This window comes from Pelodiscus sinensis, chromosome 16 (assembly GCF_052426305.1).
Source record: "Pelodiscus sinensis isolate ZL-2025 chromosome 16, ASM5242630v1, whole genome shotgun sequence".
Lineage (NCBI taxonomy): Eukaryota > Metazoa > Chordata > Testudines > Trionychidae > Pelodiscus > Pelodiscus sinensis.
Window position 1 is genome coordinate 28,746,917 of NC_143067.1, and position 16,999 is coordinate 28,763,915.

Sequence of the window (16,999 nt, forward strand, 5' to 3'; positions counted from 1 at the left end):
CACCTTCTCTCCTCTCTCCATGCACTGTTCATGCAACTCGACCCCACCTGCCCTTCCCTACACACCATAGGGAAATCTAAGTATTCTATATCCCCTTGTCCACATGTTTATTGACTCCCTCAAAGAACTCTAGTATGATTTCCCTTTACATTACAAATTACTTTCATCTATGCGTCTGACAATTTTATTCTTTACTATAGTTTCAACTAATTTGCTCAGCACTGACGTTAGACTTACCAGTCTGTAATTGCCAGGATCACCTCTAGAGCCTTTAAAATATTGACATCACATTAATTATCTTCCAGAATTACAGGTACAGGTACAGGTACAGGTACAGAAATTGATTTAAAGGATAGGTTATAAACCACAGTTAATAGTTTCGCAATTTCACATATGAGTTCTTTCAGAAAACTTGGGTGAATACCATCTGGTCCCGGTGACTTGTTATTGTTAAGTTATCAATTTGTTCAAAACCTCCTCTAATGACACCTCAATCTAGGACAATTCCTCAGATTTGTCTCCTAAAAATAATGGCCCAGGTTTGTGAATCTCCCCAGTATCCTCATCCTTGAAAACTGAAGCAAATAATTCATATAGCTTCTACGCAATGACTTTATCATTTTTGAGTGCTCCTTTAACAACTCAATCATTCAAGGGTCTGACTGGCTGTTAGCAGGCTTCCTGCTTCTGATGTAGTTAAAAACATTTTACTATTGTTTTTTGAGTTTTTGGCTAGCTGTTCTTCAAACTGCTTTTTGGCTTTCTTTATATTTTTACACTTAATTTGACAACATTTATGCTCCTTTTTATTTTCCTCACTAGGATTTGACTTCCACTTTTTAAAAGATGTCCTTTTATCTCTCACTGCTTCCCTTATTTGGTTGTTAAACCACAGTGGTACTTTTTTGGTTCTCTTACTGTGTTTTTTAATTTGGGGTATACATTTAAATTTGGCCTCTATTATAGTGTCTTTGAAAAGTTTCCATGCAGATTGCAGAGATTTTACTTTTGTCACTGTACCTTTTAATTTCTGTTTAACTAACCTTATCATTTTAGTGTAGTTCCCCTTTCTAAAAATAAATGCTACTGTATTGGGCCGCTGAGGTATTTTTCCCACCACATGGATGTTAAATTTTATTACATTATGGTCACTATTTTCAAGTGGTCCAGTTATATTTACCTCTTGGACCAGATACTTCACTCCACTTATAATTAAATCAAGAATTACTTCTCCCCTTCTGGGTTCCAGAACCAGCTGCTCCAAGAAGCAGTCATTTAAGGTACCAAGAAATTTTATCTCTGCACCTGAAAAACAACACCTGAAAACGAAGTTTAAATGCATAATGATAATTAGCAAAACTTATAAATATGTCTTGTTTCCTATCTAAGCTAAAAATGGCAAGTGTGTGTTTAAATAGTGAAGTATAACTACTCAAAAGCAATGATCCCAGAGTCAGATCCAAGATACACAACACAGCTAAAAACTGCTGGTGAGAAGCAGTGCAAATACAATACTTGCTTTCTACTTTTCCCCACTGAGAGTCATGCTAACTTTTCTATGAAGCCAAATTATTCAGTCAGTAGTTTGGTTTAGAGCTGATATGTTTTTCAATTGTTTTGTTGAAATATACAAACCCTTGGCAATAAAAGGCTATAAGAACAATTAAGGGGATCAACACAAATTCTGACATTTGACATCTGACAACATCTGACAAAATTTCTGACAAGAAAAATTACTACTCAACCCCAGAAGGGTCAATCAAAGCCTGAGCCTGCCCGAGCCCTGCCACCCTGACTGTGAGGTGGGGAAGGGAAAGCCTGAGCATCATTGTTCCATGCAATGTGAGAGGGGGGCATATAATCTAAGTTCAGCCACCCTCAGATGTTATCTTCAGCCCCAAACCATAGCAAATCTAACATTAGCCCTGGTAACCCAATAAAAAGAACCATGACTCATTTTGAGATCATGACAGTTTGGGAATCACTGATCTCTGGGTATCGAAAGTTGTGGAAATCACCTATAATATTAATAAGACGAGCTCCAGATTATTTGATCCTTTTGATGGGTTCAAGGAATGGTTAGAAAGTGAAACGAAAGAACATATTTTGGTCTCCTATGTTTCGCACAAAAAAGATGAATTAATGCACTGTATTTATTTTCTGCAAAAATGCTTATTTTTGCAGAGTGATGTAGTTTGACAATAAAATGACAAGTAGTTAGTATCTTACATCAAGGAAAACATCTGAATCATTATTTTGTGTCATATATATGAGATAACAAGAGATCCTAAGTAAGGAGTAGATCATGGGTATTTATTGTGAGATGAAATATGTTTCGGTGTCACAGGTGCACTGTAAAGCTTGCAACTTGAAGTCAAATACCTTCAGTATCTGAGATATGTTGACTATTTCATAATAACCATATCCCCAAGTATGTTTTCCAACTTTAAAAAAAGATATAACTGAGCTCTGGAATAAAACATAGTAAAAGAGAATAGTTGTTTGACAGATTGCATTCAGAAACATTGGGGATGAAGGTTGCTAACCAACCACATGTCAAATTTCCTGGCTTCTTTTATGTTTGAACCCCTTATTGTTCTTACAGACTTTTATTGCCAAGAGTTTGTATATTTCAAAAAAACCAACTGAACAACATATCAGATCTAAAACAGCAAACTACAGTAGCACAACAGGAGGAAGGAGAAACAGATGCTCTACAGAGTGGAGACTGGCAGCTGTCCACTTAAGGTAGTGACAGTACTCCATTCCTCACCCAGGTTCCCCCATTCACTGAAAAGAAGAACCTATACATTCTGGTCACAGGAAGTAAGAATAATGGCTGAGGAGGAGCAGCCACCTGCTCCTAAATCTGGGAAGCTCACAACCATCTCACCCAAAAGGAGAACAGGATGATGATGATTCCCTTCTAATGGAGACAGGCTTCCACTGAATGACCTAACATGATGATCCATGAGGTGTTCAGCTTGCCTGGAGTTCAAGATGTTATGGATAGAGGCTCATCCACCTTCTGACCACCCATGTTGCTCATTCACATAGACACTAATGGCACCTCTAGATATGACCCTTAGAAGATCTTCAGAGCAATAACTTCAGAGCTCTGGGAGTGAGGTGAAGAAGTCAGGGGTACAAGGTGGTGTTCTCAATCTATCTTCCCAGAAAATGTGCATCCTGTGCATGACTGCACAGATAATGTTGATGTGAGGCCATGAGATGCTGTTTCCTTCCTTTGGAAGGTGAATCCCATTTGTTCCCAACAGGCCTTCCCGAGTCATCAGATCATGGCTGAGGAAAACAAAGCTCTGCTTTGTGCAATCTCCATTGCTGGGAGTTTTTAAAAAGAGGTCACAGGGTGCATCTACACAGCAGGGCTTAACTCAAAATAAGCTACACAAATTGAGCTATGTCAATTGCGTATCTTATTTCGAAATTGCTTATTTTGAAATAGGGAGCGCCTACACAGCACTTATTTCAAAACAAAGCACTCTTCCTCCGACTTCCCTTATTCCTCGTACAATGAGGGTTACAGGTGTAAAAGTAAGAAGTCCTCCAGCTTGAAAGTATTTTGACACTATTTCAAAATAACTGCCTGCTGTGTATATGCAGACTAAGTTATTTCAGAATAGTGTTGAAATGTAGATGTACCCAGAATTGTATGCAGAAGTATTGGGGATGGAGGATACTAGCCAACCACAGATAACTACAGCAGTACAACAGAAGGAAGGAGCAACAGCTGCTCTTTGGGGTGAAGATTGACGGCTCGATCACATTTTGAAACCCTACATTTCTAATACTCTATTAATAGATTCCTAAGCCCATTTTATTACCAACCAAGAAATGGACGTAAACAAAAAGAACTAAAAAAAGGATGCAAAAAGAATATCTGATCTTGGGATATTCAATTGTCCAGAAGTAACGTTAGAAATCTCTTTCCTCTTTTGTGCTTTCACTCTTTCTGAATTACTTTAAAAAGATTATTTAGCAAGTTTTGAGAATTATACCTAGTGGGATCTATTATAATCGAAGCACAAAGATCTATTTCAAGCTGAATTTTCTAAGGGAAAAGAAATCTCATCTCTATTCAATAGTTTTTTTTAACCCCCTTTCACTCTAGACCATAGAGTCTGCTGAAATTATAGAGAAGAAATGTTGTGCTAAAACTCAATAAGATGGCACTGTATGCCATCTTGTGGGTATGGAAAGAAACAAATTCGTCAAGAAACAAAACTACTCCCAGTATTTGATACAAAATTTCTTCTACTAATTTAAACAAAAGGTGCATTCCATGAGAACATTCCCAAGAAACCATGTACATGCTTGCCTGTAGTTTTTAGTTTCCCCTATCTTTCTCCCCCCTTCTCTGGACCAAACTCAGACATTTTAAAAACTCCATATACCCAGTTAAGAACACCGTACTATATTAAACTAAAATGATCATATCTTGGTACATTATTGGTGAGCATGGGATCAATAGGGTCATGGATGTCACCCAATACATCCCTACTTGTGTGGGAAAAGAGCACATGAAGTCAATTAGACTCCCAATGGTCTTCCTTTCTGAGTTCTAATGGTCTGTGCTCTGAGCTTGTCCCACATGCTCCTACTTTCACAAGATGACAGAAATTTAAGGAGATTGATGGTCTCCTAGATGCAGAGGCAGGGTGAGGCAGGAAGTGTTGCTTCTGACCACTGCTAACGTGTAGTCAGGGTTTATACATGATAATCTCTTCAAAAAAGATTAAATTTCTCACTTGCCTCTGAAGCACGGATTTTAACGTACCATTCAAGTTTGTTCCTCATAGTATGTCTAACCAGTGTACTCAGCTCAGCATGAAAAAAAGACATCTACTGGGCTTTAGTCAACAAGTCTGAAAGCTTTTAATGGACTGTTCACCTAAACACTGGCTAAGAGAACAACTCATTCTACCACCCCCCCCCAAAAAATGTTGTAGCAATTAGATATGTGTGTGCACATGAATGAAGATGTACATGATGGATGTTATATGTTGGGCTGGAGTGACATAAAAAGATTCTTGGGACAAATGCATTAAGCACAAATGGCACAAGTGGGCTACTAAGGTAATCCAAACCAGTGTTTCTAAAAACTGCACATGACACCATACTTGTATGAATATACCATTTATTTTATAGGGTGAAAACTACCTTAGGATAATATTAGAGAGCTTTAAAAAGGAATTATTTTTCAAATTCTTCAATCTGGAAATTCATGTGACTTAGTTACCATGAAACCAAGATAAATAACTCAGAAGGAGACACAATATTCTACAATTACCTATGCATCATAATTTTAAACTATTTTAGGACCTTCCAAGATTAGAATTTCTATATATTATTGTTTCTATGGATCATTGGAAAGTCTGGAAACTCCCTTTCGTAAGAAGCTATTTATAGACCTATAACACTGCAAAGTTGCCAACTCAGAAGCTTGTGGGTACGTCTACACTACAGCGCTAGTTCGAACTAACTTAGTTCGAATTAGTTAATTCGAACTAAGCTAGTTCGAACTAACGCATCTAGAACTAAAAACTAGTTCGAATTAGCGTTTTGCTAGTTCGAACTAGTAAGTCCACATTGAGTGGACTCTGAACAGGGCTTAAGGATGGCCGGAAGCAGTGCCGGCAGGGCATATAAGGAGGACTTAGAGCATGGAGATGCTGTCTCAGGCTAGCCGAGGGCTGCGCTTAAAGGGTCCCGACCCCCACCCCGGACACACAGTTCTAAGGGGTGCCCCGCTTGCAAAGAAGTTCTGGCTTGGAGTGCCCTGAGTGCCCACACTGGGCACATCACACCACTCGGCCATCAGCCCGGCTGCACTTGCCGCAGGCTGCCATCTGGGGAGAGGGAGTAATTGGGGGGCTGCAGGAGAGCTTCCACCCCCAGAAGCCCGCAGAGCCAGCCCAGTCCTCCCCATCGGGGGCTCGTACCCCATTCCTCCCTCACCTCCTTCCACTTACCCTTCCTTAGCCCCCCTTCTTATTGATGTACAAAATAAAGATAACGTTCCTTCCAACATTGACTCTGTCTTTATTGAAAAAAACTGGGGGAGACTGGGAAAAGGAGGTGGGAGAGGGGAAGAGAAAGGCTGGGAGAGGGGAGGGCAACTAACATGATCAGGGGTTGGGAACAGGTCCCAGATGAAGAAAGGCTACAGAGACTGGGACTGTTCAGCTTAGAAAAGAGGAGACGGAGGGGGGACAGGATAGAGGTCTCTAAAAGCAGGGGTTGGGTGGAGAGGGTGCATTCAGAAAAGTTCTTCCTGAGTTCCCATCAAGAAGGACTAGAGGACACCAAAGGAAAGGACTGGGTAGCAGGCTTGAAACTAGTAAGAGAAAGTTGTTGTTGTTGTTGACAAAGCAAATAGTTAACCTGTGGAACTCCTTGCTGCAGGAGGCTGTGAAGGCTAGAACTAGAACAGAGTTTAAAGGGAAGTGAGATAAAGTGATGGAGGTTGGGTCCATGGAGTCCTATTAGCCAGAGGGTAGGAGTGGTGTCCCTGCCCAAAGTTTGTGGAAGGCTGGAGAGGGATGGCACGAGACAAATGGCTTGGTCATTGTCTTCGGTCCATCCCCTCCAGGGTCCCTAGGGTTGGCCGCTGTTGGCAGACAGGCTACTGGGCTAGATGGACCTTTGGTCTGACCCAGTACGGCCATTGTAAGCTCAGGGCTCAGGGTCGGGGGTCTCAGTGGACCCCCTTGATTTTCATGCACACCTGGTCCTGGGTGGCCAGGCTGGCAGCTCTCCTGCCCTAGACGGCCACTTTCCTGTGCCTAGTGCGGAGATCGTGGACGAGGTCCACGATGTCCGCACTAGCCCAGGAAGGTGCCCGCCTCTTGCGGTCCAGGGCAAGCTCCCGGGAGCCGCCAGCCTGGTCCCGGCAAGAGGGGGTGGGCTGGGGGGCATCGGGTGGGTGGCTCTGTGCCGTGCCAGGTGCAGGGTCTGCTAGCTGGGTGCTGGCAGGCTTGCACCTGGCACGGGCACCGTAGCCAGCCCGTGCCCCTTTAAGGGGTCCGGGGCCGGGAGGGGGCATAGAGTTTCCCTGGTGTTGGCCAGAGTGCCACCAGGGAAACCTGGGGAGGGCTAGCCTCCCACTAGTTCGAACTAAAGGGCTACACAGCCCTTAGTTCGAACTAGCTAGTTCGAACTAGGCGTTAGTCCTCGTAAAATGAGGTTTACCTATTCGAACTAAGCGCTCCGCTAGTTCGATTCAAATTCAAACTAGCGGAGCGCTAGTGTAGCACCTATTAAAGTTAGTTCGAACTAACGTCCTTTAGTTCGAACTAACTTTGTAGTGTAGACATACCCTGAGGAACTTATATAAAAACCAGTCATATGCCAAGGCCTAATGTTTCTTCTGCCTTATTTTGGTATATTTTTCCGTGGAAATTCCTTACGGGGTGAGAAGAAAGAAATGGTTTTTTGGGAGTTTGAATCAGCTTTGGCTTTGCAATGTTAGGATAAGGAGGATATGGATATATAGGGCAAGGGTCAGAGATGCATGATGGTTGTCCAGAGCATGTGACAAATTCATTGAACAACATGATCTGAAACTGATCACTTGGATACCACATCTCAATGTGTGTTTATACTTATCAAAGAGCTACATAAAGATAAATAATGAATTTAATATTAGTTTATATGTTTGTTTATGTCTATATACTGTGTTATAAAAAGTGTGTCTATAACTGCATCATTAAAACAAAATAAGTCATCACTGATGCCTTATAGTTAATGATTAGGAAGCTGTTTTCTCATTTACTGTTGTTGCCATTTGAACACAACGACTTGTTATTACCACTCAGCTCTACGCATTATATACCATTGCTAGAAGGGAGGACGGTATGTGTCAGCACTGGGTATATTTTTATGCCTTTTGAGGAGATTTGTGTGAACTCAACTGAAATTTTACATTTACTTATGACCAGAAGCACAAGGCACAAAGTGAAAATCATAGGTAAGCAGACTTCCTTTTACATGGACTCAGCAATTGCTTTTGTGCCCAAATTAATAGAGGAGACCATGGAAGAGCAATGCAGTGCTGATAAATTTAGCTCATACTAGAAATGCTCACACACTGACTGAGGAAGAGGTTTAAAAAGTTTGAATTACTACTCAGATTTTCTCTACATTTTAGAAAAAATGTATTTACATCCTGTAGGATGCTATGAAAAGCAACCATTTCATATCACATACCATGCACATCTCAGACATCAGCACATCAATATCCCTGATTTTTTTTGTGAGGTGTGATGATTCACCAACATTGCTCAAAGAAGTAACCAATTTACAAGCTGTTTGATGTGAATGCTATGCCTTTTAAGAGAGTCCAATGTACCTGTGATACAGTATTATTGCCAGTGTTATCAGTGGGTAACTCCTCAGCTTACAGCATAGAACAAAGCAACAGATACTCAGACCACCAGGAACCACATATTCAAACTTGAGCATTCAGTTCAGATTTTCATCATTCCAGAGAATATAAACTTAAATGCACATAGTTTACTGGGGGGGGGGGGGGGCTTTCAGAAAACAAACAAAAACTTTACAATCAAAGGTCTGTCTGTTTTACATAACCACTAAACACTGTATGGCATGTTTCAAGAACAGGTGTTTGACTTGCAGTTTTTCACCACAATGATCTCTCTTTCCGCTGTTGTGTGCTTTCTGTATAAGCTGTCATTTTGGCTATCCCAGTTTCCATGAAAAGATAGTTGCAATGCACACACTTATATACAATTTGTACAACACTTCTGAATGGGAAGAAAGGTATCATTTTTAAAGTAAAAGCAATGCATCCTCTTTGTATCAGTGCATCATTTCTATATTACAGAATGTCTATTTATACTGTGAGTTCCTCAGGGCAGAGACCATGTTTTCCTCTGTAGGTTATGCCATCTTCTTTCAAGACCTCAAATATTCACTTCACATTTTCAGGGGGAACTCTCATTTCAACAGGAAGATATATGTTGGGAACAGGGGTAAAACACTGATTTAATGCAGTGCAGTTTCTGAATATTTCTCACTACAGCTAAGCAGAATTTTTTTATTTAAATTTGATTTGGTAAAAAGTGCCGATTTGGTGACACCAAGATATTTCATGAATTTGTGCTAATTTGCTTAGGACAAAAAAACCTGCAACAAAATTTCAAAATAATGGAAACATTTCAGTATTATCAAAATACAGAATTTTGAATGACTTGTTTCAAACATTCCTCTATTTTTTTTCAAACGCTCATTTTACCAAATATGAAAGATTAAGTTATTTTTAACTTTTTAATGTGTCAATAATTTTGAATATTTTTATTTTTTGTCTGAAAACAATTTCTTTTCTGTTTTACTTTTCAGAATTGAACACAGTAATTCAATATTTTCACAGCTCTAATTCTAATTCCACATAGACAGCCTATTTTACTGAGGATAGGATAAATTCATTCTGTATATATTATTATTTTTACACATGCTGCCATTGGTATATCTGGAGGTCTGGTGATGCTTTTACACAGCTGACTGAGCATTCTTGGGACCATAGAGTATTGCTGAGAACATCAGCCAGGCTTTTTGCCCAGCAACCAGAGGAAAATTTAGGTCAGTATCTTTTCCTGTGACTAATTTGGGTATACTAAGGGCAGGTGAGAATGAATAGCTGCCTCTATTTTATGTTATTCCTTAATGCACCTGCATATGAAGTCAGGAATATGTCATAGAACATCTTTCTGAAGTAGAGCTATTTACAACACAAGTGAGCCAACTATAGTACATGGATTACAAAATTCATTCAGTAAATCAGTGGAAAAAGATCCATAATCTTAACTTCCAATCTCTTGCTATTGACACTTGACAACTCTTTCTGTCAATGAGTTACACACACAAATACAGCACACATCTAAAACATATGCCCTGACATGCAGTGGTGAACCTGTATTCTATGTGCTTCCAAAAACATCAGTTTACCTCTAAAACTCCCTCAAGACTACTGACTCACTTGCTTACACATTCTTTTCAAACACTAGAACTACAATACCCAAATAAATGGAAAGAAAGGGGGAGGATCAACTAATCCAGGATGCCACAAGGACCTGAGCTATCCATATGACAGTGGCAGAGGGAGAAGGCAGAAAAGAAGAGTGATATACCTGCTGATATCAGCACTTCCTTGAAAGGGAAACTATCCCTGTTGTCATAAACCCACTGGGAAGGTGATGACCAGCTGACTTTCCTCTAATGTCTCATTCTTACTACTCAGCAATTACCTGTTCATTGGCTGCCAGCAGAGAGAGAAGAGGAAAAAGAGATGAAAAAAGCTACAGGACAAGGAATTCTATACACCCAGGAAAGAACTACCTAATAGTAATAGTACGAAAGCATAATAGAAACAGAAAGCAGATTTTTCAAGACAGTTCTGTTCTTTATAGATGAGCTGAACAGGCAAAAAACATAATGTATACCCACAGATCTGTAAGGAAGGAATAAGTATCTCATATTTCAGTAAAAAGGTATGGCATTATTTTAATTAATTATTTTTTCTGTTTACAGTATATCAGTAACTCAGCACATTAATTCTAGGTTTTGAACTTTTACTGTAAAAATGCAGTGTTCAGCTTCTCTGGATTGATGATGTAGTATGCCCTGGCTCATGTTTTACCAGACAGTAAACTCTCCATTACAATAATTTCTTAATCCATGTGTACAGGAAATTAAATCAAATATATATAAAGATCAGCTTCAGATTTCAATCTGGAAAACTTTACTCGGGAAGTTGTAATGTTTGGACAGATTTGCATTGCTACCTGGACATACAGACCTATTCATAATGTCAATATGGAGCACTGAGCTAGGGCTTCAAAACACCATAGAAGAATTAATGTCTGTCTGACCAATGTTCCTCAACATCATAATGTCTTGAAAAGCTGGTTAAATACAGTATACTTTATCATCTCAATTTTATATTTGGGCCCCTGAACTGCAGACAGGATGTGAGCCTTGCTGAAGGTTCATCTCTGTAAGAATGGCAAAGCTGAGATTGGAACAAAAAACAGGACTATGTAGCACTTTAAAGACTAACAAGATGGTTTATTAGGTGATGAGCTTTCGTGGGCCAGACCCACTTCCTCAGATCAAATAGTGGAAGAAAATAGTCACAACCATATATACCAAAGGATACAATTAAAAAAAAGTGAACACATGAAAAGGACAAATCAAATTTCAGATTTCTGGCCCATGAAAGCTCATCACCTAATAAACCATCTTGTTAGTCTTTAAAGTGCTACATAGTCCTGTTTTTTGTTAAAGCTGAGATTGTAACTCTTGAGCACATGATCTTCATTTGTATATTTAAACTACATTTTATTGCCACTCAATCAAGAACACCCAGACAAATGCTTTTTTTAAATTCTTCCTATGTTTGATTTTTACTTTCTATTCATACATTTATTTTTAAATATATTTTTTCTTTGTCAGATTTGTCCTTTTCTCACACTTGAATCAAGTTTATTTTATATATGAGTCTTGATCATAACCACAGCATAGCTACAGATCATCTTACACACAGGCAGGTGGTGCAAACTAAATGAAATGAAACAGTAAATTAAATGAAAAATGTTTATAACATATGAAAGGTTAGCGCTGGCAAAATTTCTAATGGATTATGCTAGAACATTTTCTGACGTAGACAGCACTTTTTGAGGGTGGTGGGAGGGAAAGATATTATTTTCCATAGGAATAAATCTACAGACTCATTGCTATTACACCAGTCGAAAAATTGATTCAGTGTTTTTCTCTACTATTTAATAATAATGTCTTAGCATAGATTGTTCAGAAATGCTTAAACACTGCAAATTAATGTTGAAATCCTGGCCCACTGAAATCAGAGTCCTGTTAATGATTTCAAGAGGAGGATTTTATCATAGATACAGACAGTCCCCGAGTTACGTGGATCCGACTCATGTCGGATCCGCAGTTACGAACGGGGATTTTCTCGCCCCAGAGGACTGGGGCGGTGGGACGCCTGGTCCCGCCGCCCGCCTCCTCCGGGGCGAGAAAAGCTGCTCCCCTTCTCCCTGGTCTGCTGGGGGAGCCAGCAGACCAGGGAGACACTGAGCAAAGCGGCGGAGGACCCGGGGACGGACCCGCGGCGCTTCCAGATCAGCTGGAAGCGCCGCGGGTTCAGCCCCGGGTCCTCCGCCACTTTGCTCAGCGTCTCCCTGGTCTGCTGGGGGGGGGGGGGAAACGCAGCTAGTGCCCCCCCAGCAGACCAGGGAGACGTGGAGCAAAGCCTGGGGCCTGTGGTAGAGCAGGTGGGGCGCTGCCGGTTGGTCCCGCAGCACCGCTCCTTGGCGCTACTAGACCAACCCGGCAGCACCCCAGCTGCTCTGCCCCAGGCGTCCTGATTCAGCCGCTGCTGATCAGTTTCAGCAGCGGCTGAATCAGGACGCCTGAGGCAGAGCAGCTGGGGTGCTGCTGGGTTGGTCCAGTAGCGCCAAGGAGCAGCCGTGCTACTGGACCACCCCAGCAGCACCCGCGCTGCTCTGCCCCAGGCGTCCCCAAGTCAGCCGCTGCTGAAACTGACCAGCGGCTGACTACAGGAAGCCCGAGGCAGAGTTGCTCTGGCCCGGGCTTCCTGGAATCAGCTGCTGATCAGTTTAAGCAGCAGCTGAGTTGGGGACACCTGGGGTTCTTAAGTTGAATATGTATGTAAGTCGGAACTGGTGTCCAGATTCAGCCGCTGTTCAAACTGATCAGTTTCAGCAGCGGCTGAATCTGGATGCCAGTTCCGACTTACATAGAGTATGTCTACACTACAAAGTTAGTTCGAACTAACCGACGTTAGTTTGAACTAACTTTCATAGGTGCTACACTAGCGCTCTGTTAGTTCGAACTTAATTCGAACTAATGGAGCGCTTAGTTCGAACTAGGTAATCCTCATTTTACGAGGATTAAGCCTAGTTTGAATTTACTAGTTTGAATTAAGGGGTGTGTAGCCCCTTAATTCGAACTAGTGGGAGGCTAGCCCTCCCCAGCTTTCCCTGGTGGCCACTCTGGCCAACACCAGGGAAACTCGTCTGCCCCCCTCCCGGCCCCGGACCTCTTAAAGGGGCATGGGCTGGCTACGGTGCCCGTGCCAGGTGCAAGCCTGCCAGCACCCAGACAGCAGACCCTGCACCTGGCATGGCTCGAGCCAGCCACCCGATGCCCCCCAGCCCTCCTCCTCTTCCCGGGACCACGCTGGTGGCTCCCGGGAGCTTGCCCGGGACCGCAAGAGGCGGGCACCCGCCTGGGCTAGTGCGGACGTCGTGGACCTCGTCCATGATCTCCGCACTAGGCACAGGAAAGTGGCCAGCTAGCGCAGGAGAGCTGCCAGCATGGCCACCCAGGAGCAGGTGTGCATGAAGATCAAGGGGGTCCACTGAGACCCCCGCCCCGAGCCCTGAGCTTACAATGGCCGTACTGGGTCAGACCAAAGGTCCATCTAGCCCAGTAGCCTGTCTGCCGACAGTGGCCAACACTAGGGACCCTTGAGGGTATGGACCGAAGACAGTGACCAAGCCATTTGTCTCGTGCCATCCCTCTCCAGCCTTCCACAAACCTTGGGCAGGGACACCACTCCTACCCCCTGGCTAATAGCACTCCATGGACCCAACCTCCATGACTTGATCTCACTTCCCTTTAAACTCTGTTCCAGTTCTAGCCTTCACAGCCTCCTGCAGCAAGGAGTTCCACAGGTTGACTCTTTGCTTTGTGAAGAACAACTTTCTGTTACTAGTTTGAAGCCTGCTATCCATTCCTTCCTTTTGGTGTCCTCTAGTCCTTCTTTATGGGAACTAATGAAGAACTTTTCTGTATGCACCCTCTCCACCCAACTCCTGCTTTTAGAGACCTCTATCCTGTCCCCCCTCCGTCTCCTCTTTTCTAAACTGAAAAGTCCCAGTCTCTTTAGCCTCTCTTCATATGGGACCTGTTCCCAACCCCTGATCATTTTAGTTGCCCTCCCCTCTCCCACCTCCTTTTCCCAGTCTCCCCCAGTTTTGTTCAATAAAGACAGATTCCATTTTTGAACACAATTGTCCTTTATTTTGTACATCAAGAAGAGGGGCTAGGGAAGGGTAAGTGGAAGGAGGTGAGGGAGGAATGGGGTACAAGCCCCCGATGGGGAGGACTGGGCTGGCTCTGTGGGCTTCTGGGTGTGGAAGCTCTCCTGCAGCCCCCCAATTGTCCCCTCTCCCCAGATGGCAGCTTGTGGCAAGTGCAGCCGGGCTGATGGCCGAGTGGTGTGATGTGCCCAGTGTGGGTACTCCGGGCACTCCAAGCCAGGACTGCTTTGCAAGCGGGGCACCCCTGAGAACTGTCTGTCCGGGGTGGGGGTCGGGACCCTTTAAGCACAGCCCTCGGCTAGCCTGAGACAGCATCTCCACGCTCTAAGTCCTCCTCTGATGCCCTGCCGGCACTGCTTCCGGCCATCCTTAAGCCCGGTTCAGGGTCCACTTAATGTGGACATGCTAGTTCGAATTAGCAAAATGCTAATTCGAACTAGTTTTTAGTTCTAGACGCGTTAGTTTGAATTAGCGCTGTAGTGTAGACGTACCCATACAGATTCAACTTAAGAACAAACCTACAGTCCCTATCTTGTACATAACCCGGGGACTGCCTGTACATAGTTCCAAAATAAAAGTCAGTCACAATATTTGCTACTTAAATATTTTAGTATAGAAGAAGAACTTTTAAAAAAATGTAAAACATAAATCAAGCTTAGCTTTATGCACTGTGAATAATTTCATTTGGAATACTCACAGGGTTTAATTCCATAAAGAGTCCTTTTGGGTCTAATTCAATAAAGTATCCCTATTCAGGAATGCACTGAAGCACATGTTTAAATAAAATGCAAGTGAATGTGACTTGAACACATGCATAATGTTCTGACATGCTTTCCTAAATAGAGGAAAGAGTACGATTTAAATACACATGCAAATCTTTAGAGAATTGAATTCTAAGTAATTACTGCTTTGCAAGCACTAATGTGCACATATATCATATATATCGATTTAATCAAAGCTGTTTTAAAGGGATAAAAAGTATAAATGTTTAACATACGAAATCTGCAGAATTAATTAAAACTTTCAAATTAATTTTGTTTGCTTTCAAATCACTTAATAAATTCCACTCAGAGAAAGTGAAGTATGTCACATTGCAGCTTTATGATGTTTTACAGTCGAGTGTTCTACAGATCTACTGAAAAACAGCTGACACAGTCTTAAATACCAGGTCAAATAACATTGCCTACAATATTGCATTTATCATATGGACATACACAGTTTTGTTTTCAGATATATTAAAATTCTGTAAAGAACTTTCAATGTAAACATATTTAAAATTTTATTTCACAAGACATATCTTAGCTGTATGGGAGACCTGACCTTTGAAAGAGAGTTTAGTTATTTAATCAACACGTATAATGGACTATATTACATTTACACCAAAAGTCTAATTTATTCCGTGGGGGATAAAAAGCATCAACTGCAAAGAAAAATATAAACACTTTTTTTTAAAAAAAGAAAAATTACCAGCAATACAGTTTGGCAGCAGAGAAGGATTAAGAAATGGTAATAATCATCTTGTTCTTCACATAAACTACAACATACCATTTGAATGAAACTTTTAAAGATGAAAATTATCCATAAAAACACAAAATAAATTCCTCTAATCCTTGTGCCATAAATTACTAATCCATCTGGAAAGCTAAATTTGTTGCGAATGTTTACAAGGGTCTAAATACCATCAGAAAAAAAGGCAACTGGGTTAGTAACATATAAAATAAATAAATAAATAAACAGACAAACAGCTGAAACTGATCATATGGTAAGCAGGATTTACAAAAGTACTTACAGCTCTCAATCTCCAGTGTGCAGTTTTGTTCATCCAGTGGATATCTTCGTAGGTCCATCATACAAGCAGCTGTTGTTGTAATTCTAGAAGAGAAGCATATATGAAGGCCACTTTTATTATGTCTGAATCATATCTGTTTGATTAAATGGAGTTGAAACAACAGGGAATGGATTCTGCATGATAAACACTTTTGCTTCTTTGCTTATTACTAAGATATCGCAATGTGCTGATTATTCGTAAGTGTATGGAATCATTAATATAGTTTATGGAATCAAACTGATACCATGCCAATCTGGTGGACTAAGGAACAGCTGATTACATTTATATGTCTCCTATATTATCTTAGAACCTCATAATCTTCAATTGAGTTATACTGACAACACCCTAGTGAAACAGGACAATATTATTATTCCCAATTTACAGATGTAAAACTGAGGCAAAGAAACACTAGTGTATGCTTATACTCCAATAAATAGGTATATTCTTAACTCAGGTTAAAATAGTAGTGCAGACATGGTGACTACTTTTAACTCAGGTTAGCAGCTCAAATTCACCCCTGAGCTCCTTGATAGGCTGTTACTTGAGATGCCAAGTTTTTTCTGCCATTTTAACCAAGGTTAAGAACATTAAATAATATTTATTTTGCACAATCACATGTATAATTCAATTTTCCATTCTATCTTTCACTGTGCAAATGAAGACTTATGTTTGTGGTGCATCCTCATCATCAGCAATGCAAGAAGTATTTTCGGGATTCTGTTTATGAACTATTTAGAGCATATTTCTGCCTTGACATTGCAGAAGTCTTTTGGGCCTTTTAGATGTTTGAAACATCTGTACCATGAAAAATGTTTCAGGGAGAAATAACCCTGCTAGATTTCAGGGAGAAATAGCCCTTAGCTGAATGTAAATCAACGCAGAGCACATCAGCAATATTTTATTAGTTATCCTTTCAAAACTTTCTGTTGTGTAGGAAAAACATTTTTTGATCTTTCTCCCCTACCCCAAAAACACATAATGTTGTGCACTCTACTGTGCTTGAAAAATAGTACATTTTGCAATCTGCCAGCATATGCATGAAATGGAT

The 16,999-nt window shown here is 41.2% G+C and overlaps 1 protein-coding gene across 5 annotated transcripts in view; it reads right to left on the reverse strand.

The window, feature by feature from the left end:
* GABRB2 (gamma-aminobutyric acid type A receptor subunit beta2) overlaps positions 1 to 16,999 on the reverse strand; it is a 394,028-nt gene that overhangs the window by 102,827 nt on the left and 274,202 nt on the right. For all 5 annotated transcript variants that reach the window (XM_089769539.1, XM_089769538.1, XM_089769536.1 and 2 more), the window contains one exon: positions 15,913 to 15,995. In XM_089769539.1, coding sequence (XP_089625665.1) covers positions 15,913 to 15,995 — 83 coding nt within the window. The remainder of the gene's footprint in view (positions 1 to 15,912; positions 15,996 to 16,999) is intronic.